The sequence below is a fragment of the Anser brachyrhynchus genome (genome assembly GCF_964034855.1).
Source record: "Anser brachyrhynchus genome assembly, chromosome: Z".
Classification (NCBI taxonomy): Eukaryota; Metazoa; Chordata; class Aves; order Anseriformes; family Anatidae; genus Anser; species Anser brachyrhynchus.
The window spans coordinates 16,932,050-16,944,271 of record NC_137697.1 but is presented as its reverse complement, the minus strand read 5'-3'; the positions used below and the strand labels follow the sequence as shown (position 1 = coordinate 16,944,271).

Below are 12,222 nucleotides of genomic sequence, written 5' to 3'. Positions count from 1 at the left end.
TCTAGGCCTCCTTTCTTATCTGATTTTCACTAACTCTAGCCATAGGTCTAAAACAGAGTAAGAAGCTTCAAAAAATTCCAGCTGTTCTCATTGCCTTCTCTCTCACAAGATTTAAACTACTTGTCTTACACCATAGGTAACGTCTGAATCAGCTTACATTGGGAAAACAGGTAGCAGTTACATGCATATATCTAAGCAAAAAAGTACTGAACGATGCTTACACTGAAACTTATTACCATGATATCTGCAAACCCTGGATTCACCTCGAATCATTTAAAATATAGAATGCTTGATGGTTTTCAAAATAGTTATTGCTTTATTAACAATAAGGGGGAGTAAGAGAACCACAAATATATATACCATCCAATAGGAAGACCCACCACATACTTTTAACATCTGAAGTCATTCAAATGGCAATTGTAATTTGCATTACTGCAGTACCTAGAGACCTAGTCATGGGGCTAGGGCTAATTTAAATTCTTTTAGTCAGTAAAGCAGACAAAGTGTGATAGTGGTAGTAGTAAGGGACCCAAGCTGAAAAACAAATATGCAAGATCATCATAAATGCATAAGAAAGCAAGAAGGGATGGCAAGGAAACCAGGGTGGCTGACCTGCTGGTCAGACTGAGGCACAAGAAGGAAATGCACAGGCAGTGGAAGCAGGGACACATGGCCTGGGGAGAGCACAGGGATGCTGTCTGGGTGTGCAGGGATGGGATCAAGAAAGACAAGGCATGGATGGAACTGAGCTTGGCAAGGGATGCAAAGAATAACAAGAAGGGATTCTATATGTACATTGGCCAGAAAAGAAAGGCCTAGGAGACTGTGCCCCCTCTGATAAATGAGAAGGGAGGACTGGTGACAATAGATATGGAGAAGACTGAAGTACCCAGCAACTTCTTTGCCTCAGCCTTCACTGCCAGTCAGGCTTCCCACGTCTCTTGAGTCCCTGAAACTCTGGGCAGGGGCTGGGGGAGCAAAGTGCCTCCCACTGTAAGTGAAGAGCAGCTTTGTGACCACCTGGTGAAACTGAACAGATACAAGCCTATGGGGCCTGATACCTTGCATCCCAGGGTCCTGAGGGAACTGGCTGATGGAGATGCCAAGTCTCTCGATCATAGCTGAAAAGTCCTGGCAGTCAGGTGAAGACACTGACAACTGGAAAAGGGGAAACATCACTCCCATTTTTAGAAGAGTAGAAAGGAAGACCTGGGGAACTAGAGGCCAATGAGTCTCAGCTCTGTGCCTGGGAAGATCATGGAACAGATCCTCCTGAAAGCAATGTCAAGGTACAGGCAAGACAAGGAGGTGATCTGAGAACATGGCTTCACCAAGGGTGAATTGTGCATGACTGATCTGGTGGCCTTCTATAGCAATGTGACTGCATTAGTTGACATGGGAAGATTGACCAATATCAACCTGGACTTCTGTAAGGTCTTTGACATGGTCCCACATGAAATCCTGATCTCCAAATTGGAGAGAGATGGATTTGAAAGGTGGACCATTCAGTAGATAAGGAATCAGCTTGATGGACACAGACGGAGAGTGGTGGTCAATGGCTCTATGTCCTGCTGGAGGCCGGTGATGAGTGGTGTCCCTAAAGGGTCTGTCTTGGGACCGGTGCTGTTTAGTACCTTTATCAACATTATAATGAGTGGGATCGAGTGTGCTCTCAGCAAGCTGAGTGGTGAAATGGATGTAACAGAAGAAAGAGATGCCATCCAAAGGAACCTGGAAAGGCTGGAGAAGTGAGCCCAAGTGATCCTTATGAGATTCAACAAGTCCAAGTGCAAGGTGCGCTGGTGACAGTGACATTGCCCCTGGGCTGGGGCAATTCCAGACATAAGTACAGACATGCTGAGAGCAGCCCTGCAGAGACAGACCTGGTGGTTCTGGTGGACAAAGAGCTCAGCATAAGCTGGCAATGTGCATTTGCAGCACAGATGGCCAACTGCATGCTGGGCTGCATCAACAGAGGAGTGGCCAGCAGGTGGAGGGAGGGGATTGTGCCCTGCTGCTCTTTTCTTGTGAGGCCCCACTTGGAGTCCTGCATCTGGGTCTGAGGTCCCCAGCACAAGGATGTGGAGCTGTTAAAGTGAGTCCAGAGGAGGGCCACAACGATGATCAGAGGGCTGGAGCACCTCCTATGAAGACAGGTTGAGAGAGCTGGGGCTGTTCAGCCTGAAGAAGAGAAGGCTTCAAGGAGACCTCATTGCAGCTTTTCATTACTTAAAGGGGGCTTATAAAAAAAGATGGAGAGTGACTTTTTGCTCAGGCAAATAATGATAGGACAAGAAGGAATGTTTTTAAACTGAAAGAGGAAAGATTTCGACTATAGATGTTAGGAGGAAATTCTTCTCACTCAGAGGGAGGTGAGGCAGTAGCACAGGCTGCCCAGAGAAGCTCTGGATGCCCCATCCCTGGAGGTGTTCAAGGCCAAGCTGGAGAAGGCCCAAAAACTGTAAGAAACTGGAAAAAAAAAGTAACTGATGTTTTCACTGATTTGCAACAATTCACAGTATCTTTTCCAATACAGCCATGTAGCTCGTCCAGATGATCGATACTCAAAAGTAAGAATTAGGATAACAAACATTGTCCTCGTTTCAAAAGATACAGAAGTTCTGAAGTACAGACACTCAGAAGCTGTACAAATGTTTAGAATGGCTCTTATTTATTATGAGAAATAATAACCTGTCCAAGAGAAATCACCTGCCACTCAAAGAATGTGAATTCCCTTTACCAGGAGACAGAAGAAGCAAACTGCAAAGTTGACCAGTTTTGCTGCTGTTAAAAAAAATCATAAAATATGAATACCATAGTACCAGATGCTCAAAAAATCTCCTTCTTCCACATAAGGTTAAAAAACTATGCACATACAGAGTTCAGAGCTGTTTATTTCTCTTCACAGTGAAAATGAACACACTAATATTTCTGTTAATTTCAAATCAGATGATAGAAGAACTCTAGGTATTGAATTTACCCAAAAGCTAAAAACCAGCAAACATTTAAATGTAAAGACTTAGACTGTGCTTAAATGTTAGGAAATTTCAATTGTATTTTGGATATGAAATGCCCTATAAATCTTAAAAAAAAATTGTTATATGGCTTTTCTTCACACCTGAAATTTTCTTTCTCTACAAACCAAAGAATATACAAAGAAACTGTAGTGCTGGAAAAACGGTATTCCACAAGGAAGAAGGTTCATACAAACTTAATGAGCTTGCTGGAAACAAGTGAAATATGATTGAAGGTAACTGAGCTCTTTTTGAATCTTGTGAAATGGCTGAAAAACAGCAAAGGTACTGTTGGACAAGACAACTTTAAAAATACTACACCTTATGACCTATGAATTCCTTTCTGCCCCTGTACTGAGATTTGACTATTTACGTAGATGGCGCTTTGAGGTTGGGCTTTTATTTTTTTTCTATCTCCATAAGCATCAGCAACATTCACAGCTGCTTATTTTATGAGAACACTAGAAAACAAGTAATTATCTTGCTCTTTATTACTTTCGAATAAAGAACTGAATCTACCAAAACCTGTATTGTACAAGTACTCAAGTCATGTATAATAGTCTAACAGATTGCAAAATTTAAATACAAATATTTCCTATATAGGGATTATATTCATCCGTACCTATATATGTCTGAGGGAGGAAAAACTGTTTCTCCACACACAAACCCCTCACAAAAACTTATCATCTCAGTCCTGTCCTATTACAGGAATCAGCCTTCAGTCCCTCAAGCTCCTGCTGACTTCATTTCACCTTGATGATCTCACAACCAGACAAATTATTTCTACATAGATAAGTAAGTAAACCTTCAGAAGCATTCTTCAACACCTGTGTGATAAGCTTTTTTTTTTTAAATCAAGAAATGAAATAAAATTTTGAAACTTCAAATGCAACATGCTTGGAAAAGATGTTTAGCTCACTAAATTCAGTTATCTGTACTGTATCATTGCCTAACTCCAAACTGGACTGGAGATTCAGCCAAAGACAAACCTGTGTTCTAATCAGTGGACTCTTACAATGGAGATTACAAGCTGGATGAGACAAGATTTGGCATTTTCATTCATGTCTTATCGTTTAATTAACCTGGAGAAAGAAGTTGATCTGATAAAAGCCCTGTCATCATGAACACACTTCCACTAATAATGAAGGATAAAATATTGAGTTATGGAAGTCTAAAATTTGGCACTGTTTAAACTATTGAGTTATGAATCCAGAGCAGTCTTCCAAAAACACTTCAAGTTATATACAACATCTGCTTTAGGGCCTGATAACAAAAGGCTGATTTGCACAGATTGTGTTGCAGATCAAACTCTGCTTCTTAACACAAGTTGTTATAAAAAACACCCAAGTCATAAACATGAGTCACATTATAAAAATATTTGTCACATACAAAGTTAATAAAAATCTCAAAAACATTTCATAAAGAAATTGACTTTCAAATATTTCATATTGTACATATAACCACCAAAGTAGGAGTTTTTCTGCTTCAAATACAGACACAAAAGTCAACATACCTGCCATTAATTCAGTGCCAGCTAAACACAGGGAAGCAGCAATCATGTAAGACAAGCTGTTTGCCTATACACTACAATACTGCATTACATTACTTACATCATAGAAAAGCTTCCTATCTGCAGCGAGCCGTTTGGATGCCAGAGTCTTTGTAACATGATAAAAGGTAAGTAATGCTCTGTGTTGTCGAAGATCATCTTGGACTTTCACAGATTCCAGAAGAGTGGGTATCAGTTCTGGCCATTGCCTCGGGCAGTCCACCCTCGCAACTTTAGCTATTAGCACAGAGATCTGAGTTGCTATCTGAAAAAAAAAAAAAAAAGAAAAATAAATAAATAAATACAGGTACCACAATGTCAAAAATCATTTAGAAAACAGACACTGCAGAATTCAACAGCCAAATAAAACCTGAATTAAAAATAAGTTAGTACAGATTGACAGAGTTTGTGTTGTTTTCTTCCCCTTAAGCTATTTCAAAGTTTGCAGAACACAAAGTGGAAGAAAACTGTACTTCAATTTTATGATTAAATATTACATAAAATGTTGAGCTCACTAAACTGTTTAAATTTTACATAAAGATCACTGAAGTCATTTGTTATAGAAATCATGTTAATGAAGAATCAGATACTTGGGAAACACTTTTTAGTTAATCATCTTTTCTACCACTTCCTACCAAAAAAAATATACCATAGAATTCTGAATACCAATCACTCTTATTTCTGCTATCCCTGGGTGCGATTTTTAACTTTTAGACAGAGACTTTCCTTCCCTCCAGCTACTGGCACCTAGTCCTGCAACCAACAGTCCCATCCAAATAGCTCTCACCTGCTCCAGATCCTCATAGCACAGGCCAGGGACACCTGCACCCTCCAACTTCAGTTGCTAGCACCAAACACACCAGTTTCACTATTAGCTGGTACCTATCCCTTGCAGTGCACACATGCAAGAGAGTGAGATTACACCAAAAGATATCCAAGAAGGGATTTAACCTGAAGATAGGACAGACTGTAGAGATCAGGCACAGCACTTGTTCAGACAAGGGTATTGACCAGCTGTGGTTTACAGGGCTGGCCCCTCCTATACACCTTCCTGCCTATTCCCCACTTTACTTCTCCCCCTAAACATTTCTTAATAAACTTTGCGTAGTTTCACATACTCTCATCCCAAATAACCCCAAACCTCATGATGTTGTTCTTTCCCAGTTCTAATCCCTTACAAAGTCCAGGTTGACTCTCTTCAGAGCCATGCCTGGAGTTCCTTAATTGCCCACCAGTTAGTGGCAGCAGACTCTTAGTGTGTGGCATTGTCTGTCAGCCCTCATCAATCAGGCTCTGTCAGTTATCTCCTTCACACTGAAAAGGCCCTTCATCAGATAACCTTAATGAAGCCGTTGTTCCCACCCTTACAACAACCACCACACTAGCAGTTACCTTCTGATGTTATCAAAGGTAGTTCCAGCAACTTAAGGGCATAAGAGGTAATAACCATGCCCTCCTTCCTTTACCGCTTCCTTAGCTGTTAAATACGAAGTCTGACCACCTCCACAAAACTCTCTACAATATTCACTGCTGCCTGCTTGATAAGGGAGCTTTCTTCAGAAAGCTGATGTCAAAGTTTGCAAAGAAGAACCAGGAGGTTTATTTACTCTTGGATCAAGTGATGTTGATTGGCAGGAGGGAGCAAATAAACTCTTTTCCAGATATAACACAAGGAACTTCTACAGGGACGCTAAGAGTACTTTTGTCTTGAGGTATTGGCTATTTAAGTAGAAAAAAAATCTAATGTCAGATTTCAATGAGCATTTTATTTCACTGTTCCTTCTATATGGTAAATATCATCAGAGGGCATGGAAATTATGCTCCCATCATATGTTCTGTTTTTCTTCTCCCCCTCCCCTGGAAGTCAGAGGAAGTCATCATAATACCATGTCTAATTCTTATATTTTGAGGTACTTTTTTGTTGTTTTTGTTTTCATTTTTATACATAAAATGGTTATAATTTTCCTGCTTTTAATGATGCAGAAAGCACAAGGAACTGTTATGAAGTATCTGTGACTAAAAAAATGGCACTCATGAAGAACACAAGATACCAAATTTCAGGCTTATCAGAGTGGGGACTAAATGAACATTGCCTCTGAAAGGAAACATCAAGATGCCTATAGAACAGTTTGGGTGATAGGGAAGAATGGGAAATGGACTGAAATACCTTCCTACAACTGCCAACTATGCACGCCCCAAGAACCTTAACATCAAAGCATGTTAGCAAACAATGTGCAGGATACATAGCACAAAATTCTGTGTGGTTTATCTGTGGTTCATGAACCATGCTGCATGCTTTGAATAAGCATCAATAAAGTCTCTATAAATACATTTCAATATCACAACAACTGTCTGGGCAAACACTCAGGATCACAGTGCTGGCACAAAATAAACCCCTCCGCATCTTGAATCCTGACATTGTCATACAGACAGATAAATACATAAATCCATATTCTTATAAATGTCAGTTTAAAAGGTTCAAGTCTCCGCATCCAACTACAGTCTTAAATTGCCTAACTGTTCATCAGCAGTAGAATTTGCAACTGTAAGATATACTACTGTGTTTGCAGATAAACTGACTAAATACTAATGGGAGAACTTATTGATAAAGTTGCAATTTTTTAGATACAATGCATTTAACATTTTTTAGAAACATGAATATCATGCAGTCACTTTAAAATGAAATATATGCTAAACTCTGCGCTACCTAGCAATTGCATAAATGATGCACACATAATGGTCCAGCATGAAACACTTCATAGTTTCTTTTGGTTGAAAAATAAGTAATATTTGGTCATACTTTTACACTGAAATGGTATTTACATGAAAAATTAACAATTCCTATGCCTACTGGCATTTAAAAAATATATTTGAAATAAAAACTAAATTCTACTCAAAATCATCACTGCACAAGTGACTTCTACAAAGCATAAATTACCCTTTGATATATTGCTGTAATCCTATGAATAGCAGTAATCCCATGAAGGAATTTAAGAGAAGCTAAAAACTGAACTGTTTGCAGAATGAAAGCTTGTTTCCTATACCTTTTCTGTTTAAGTTTTACCTTTTGCAAATCATATCTATGTTTTGTCTTCCAAATTCTTTAAGACATAACTTAAAATATTAGCTAATAACTTCCTTTCAGAATGTCAATCTGTGAGCAAGAATGCTGTAGTAGAAGGAAGACTGATTCATCTATGCCTATTTTGAACCCTTAGCATTAGCTCTTAACTCAATTTAACAATAAATCCTTATTCTAATCCAAACAGTAGCTTAATATTAGTCACTTTAAATTATGTAAGACAAGACACCATCATACTGAATCTTTATCATGCTTATTTAAATTAATTAATGCTGTGATTAGACATGTGACAGCAATACTGCTTAGGCAGGTTTATGCAGCAGCTTTTTCAACAGCTCATTCCTGCTACACCAACGCCACCACACTTCCGTGTATGGCTATACTGGGAGGCAGATCAAACGGAGAGAACAGATACATCTGTAAAAAGTAAGGCACAAAGGAGCAGGAGTAGGGAGAGGGTTATTTTTGAGCTACACCCATTCCCTGAATCATTTCACCAAGCAGCTGCATAACAGTAAGGGGCAACATGACCTGTCACTGCAACAAAGAACAAACAAACTAAACAAAAAAGCAAAACAAAACAAGAAAGAGACCACATTGAATTATCATATATAGAAAAACATTCTGAGAGGCAACACATAAATTGCAACTTGTCAACTTCATTATTATTCTCGTACACTTTGTAAATAAAGAAACCAAATTATACACCAATACAAGCATTTGCTAGGACAGTAATAATGAGTCATTCACCACCAACCTGGTTCACTGGCTCATTAAAGTTGGCAATAAGTCCAGCACGCAACGTAGTTTTTTCTTCTTCAGAAAGAGCACTGTAAGAATACAATTATTAGAATATCATTTCATTTTCAACAAAACCCAACTACTAATTTATACTTAGAATTATTTTGTCACTATTAATGGACACAGAAGCTGATCATTATTCAGTCAAATTCAGTTGCACAAATGCTAAAGATTACTTTTAAACACCATGTTCTTGAAACTCATGTATTTCAGCTTGATAAACTATCAAGAGCACATCCACTGTAATTCTGCTATCTCAAGGTATTTGAAAAGAGAGGGAACAGTGAAACATCCAAGTACTTATGAAGCCCTTTGAAATCAGGTTTTATTGTGACCTCTGCAAACCCAAGAAGCAAAAGACAAAGTTCACACATACAGTAGGGTACACAGCTATATTAAGGAAAAAAGCTATATAAAGTATGAACTGGTTGTTATTAAAGAGTTATTATACAGTTATTACTATGACAATTATGACTGCAGCATGACCTGGCCCATATACGCTAGTGGATCAGGACAAAAAGGTGCTAAGAATAAGGCAATCAGATACAAAAGCAATAATCCTTTTCAACTTACTGAACTAAGAAAGTACTAAAGGAAGAAAGTTATATTGCTTACAAAGGGTGGACAAGTAACCAGGAAGGAACACAGAGACATTGTCTGAGCAGCCAGGGGTCAAGTTAGGACAGTTAAAGCCCAGGTAGAATTGAATATGGCCAGCGAGGTCAAGGGCAACAAGAAGGACTTCTACAAGTACATCACTGATAAAAGGAAGGCTAGGGAAAACATGGGTGCTCTCAAGAAGGAAACGGGAGACCTGGTTACACGTGAAATGAGGAAGGCTGAGGTACTCAATGACTTTTTTGCCTCAATCTGCACCAGGAAGTGCTCTAGGCACAACACCCGAGTCACAGAAGGCAAAGGAAGGGACAGGGAGAATGAGGTGCACAAGTTCATGGGACCTGATGAAATGTAACCAAAGGACCTAAAGGAACCCATGGATGAAGTTGCTAAGCCACTCTCAATCACGTTTGAGAAGTCATGGCAGTCCAGTGTAGTTCCCACCGATTGGAAGAGGGAAAACGTAATGCCTTTTTTTTTTTTTTTTAAGGGAAAAAAAGACAACCCAGGGAACTAGAGGCCAGTCAGTCTCACCCCTATGCCAGGCAACATCATGGAACACATCCCCCTGCAAACTACACTAAGGCACATGGAAAATAAGGAGGTGACTGGTGACAGCCACCATAGCTTCACTAAGGGCACATGTGCCTGACACACTTGCTGGCCTTCTACAATGGGGGTACAGCTTTGGTAGATAGGGGAAGAGCAACTGACATCCTCTGCCTGGACTCATGCAAAGCATTTGACACTGTCCCACACAACATCCTTGTCTCCAAATTGGATTTGACAGATGGACCACTCCAATAAGGAATTGGCTGGGTGGCCGCATTCAAAAAGTTGCAGTGAATGGTTCAGTGTCCAGGTGGAGACCAGTGACGAGTGGTGTTCCTCAGGGGTCAGTATTGGGACTGGTCTTATTTAACATCTTTGTCAGCAACATTGACTTGATTAGGATTGAGTGCACCCTCACCAAGTTTTACAATGGCACCAAGCTATGTGGTGCAATTGATCTGATGCCAGATACAGATGCCATACAGAGGAACCTTGACAGGTTTGAGAAGTGGGACTGTGTGAACCTCGTGTAGTTCAACAACACTGAGTATGAAGTCTTGCACCTGGAAAACTACAGGCCCATCAATCTCACCTCTGTGCCAGGCAACATCATGAAGCACATCCTCCTGCAAACTATGCTAAGGCACATGGTAAATAAGGAGCTGATGGAAAAGGAGGTGACCCTCCTAGAAAGTACGCTAAGGCTTGAGAGGTGGGCCCATATGAACCTCATGCAGTTCAAGGCCTGCATGCAGCAACCTCATGCAACTACAAGGCCAAGTGCAAAATCCTGCAACTCTGTCAGGGCAACCCTAAGCATGGGCTAGGCAGAGAATGGATTGAGAGCAGCCCTCAGGGGAAGGACCTGGGGGTTTTGCTTAATGAGAAGCTAAACATGAGCTGACAATGTGTGTTTGCAGCCCAGGATAGAGTTGGCTTTCTGTGCTGCATCAAAACTGTGGCTAGCAGGATGAGGGAGGTGATTCTCCCCCTCTGCTCTGCTCTTGTGAGACCCCACCTGGAGTGCTGCATTCAGCTCTGGGGCCCCAAACATGAGAAGGACGTGGAGCTGTTGGAGCAAGCCCAGAGGAAGGCCACAAAGACGATCAAGGGGCTGGAGCACCACTCCAGTGAGGGGCCCCTCACTACAAGAAGGACATGGAGGTGCTCAAGCGAGTCCAGAGAAGGGCAACGAAGCTGGTGAGGGGTCTGGAGAACAAGTCTTAAGAGGAGCGGCTGAGGGAGCTGGGGTTGTTCAGCCTGGAGAAGAGGAGGCTCAGGGGCGACCTTATCGAACCCTACAGGTACCTTAAAGGAGGCTGGTCTGTTCTCCCACGTGCCTGGTGACAGGATGAGGGGGAATTGGCTAAAGCTGCGCCAGGGGAGGTTTAGGTTAGGTATTATGAAGAACTTCTTTACTGAAAGGGTTGTTAGGCATTGTAATGGGCTACCCAGGGAAGTGGTTGATTCACCATCCCTGGAGGTCTTTAAGAGACGTTTAGATGTAGAGCTTAGTGATATGGTTTAGTGGAGGACTTGTTAGTGTTAGGTCAGAGGTTGGACTCGGTGATCTTGGAGGTCTCTTCCAACCTAGATGATTCTGTGATAGGCTGAGCGAGTTGGGGGTGTTCAGCCTGGAGAAGAGAAGGCTCCAGGGACACCTTAAAGCAGCCTTCCAGTACCTAAAGGGGGCCTACAGGAATGTTGAAAATGTACTTCTTACAAGGGCATGTAGTGACAGGACAAGCAGTAACAGCTCCAAACTTGAATAGGGTAGATTTAGATCATACATTGGGAAGAAATTTTTTACTATGAACATGGCGAAGCACTTGCACAAGTTGCCCAGAGAAGGTGTGGATGCCCCATCCCTGCAAGTGTTCAAAGACAGGCTGGATGGGGCTCTGGGCAACCTGGTCTGGTGGGAGGCATCCCTGTCCATGGCAGGGGGTTGGAACTGGGTTGTCTTTAAGGTCCCTTCCAACCCAAACCATTCTGTGACTCTATGATTCTACAAAATGCAAGGAAGACAAGTAAGAAGGACAAACTGTAAGCCATAAAGGTCAATTTTTATTCAAGTAAAGCTTTAAACTACCTTTATACTTCTTTAAGTGACCTCTTTATCAGTTTATGAGTTCATGTTACAAAATATCGTATCACTCCCCTACTGCTTCGGGCTTCATATGAGCCACATAACTCCTTTTAATTTCTGGACAGGAAAAACTGCTTTCCAAAATGCCTTGTTGGTATTTGATTATATAGTCAGGAAAAATAAATGCTCTTTTATTTACTGATGATAGCTAGAAATCTGTTTCTTGCATACATCAATCAAGGTTATTTAGGAAAATTTTACCTCGCATCACAATGATTTAGATGCATGCATTCAATTATCACATCTCAAATGAAGTCTAGTAGCTAGAATCAGAGATTAAACACACTAACACTACCACTTCCTGTTGTCTGATCTCAGTTGCCAGTCTATGATACTAACCCACACTTTCTACACAGCAAGATTTAAAATTATACCTAAAGTCCCTAAAACAAAACTAATCTACACTAATCTAGGCAAGTATTAAATATTCATCTCAAAATACAAAAAAGTAGTATTT

At 40.7% G+C, this 12,222-nt stretch overlaps 1 protein-coding gene across 7 annotated transcripts in view; it reads right to left on the bottom strand.

Moving 5' to 3' along the window:
• Positions 1-12,222, bottom strand: part of IPO11 (importin 11) — a 110,876-nt gene that overhangs the window by 77,108 nt on the left and 21,546 nt on the right. For all 7 annotated transcript variants that reach the window (XM_080574115.1, XM_080574116.1, XM_080574113.1 and 4 more), the window contains 2 exons: positions 8,403-8,475; positions 4,625-4,828 (listed from right to left, as the gene is read on the bottom strand). In XM_080574115.1, coding sequence (XP_080430241.1) covers positions 4,625-4,828; positions 8,403-8,475 — 277 coding nt within the window. The remainder of the gene's footprint in view (positions 1-4,624; positions 4,829-8,402; positions 8,476-12,222) is intronic.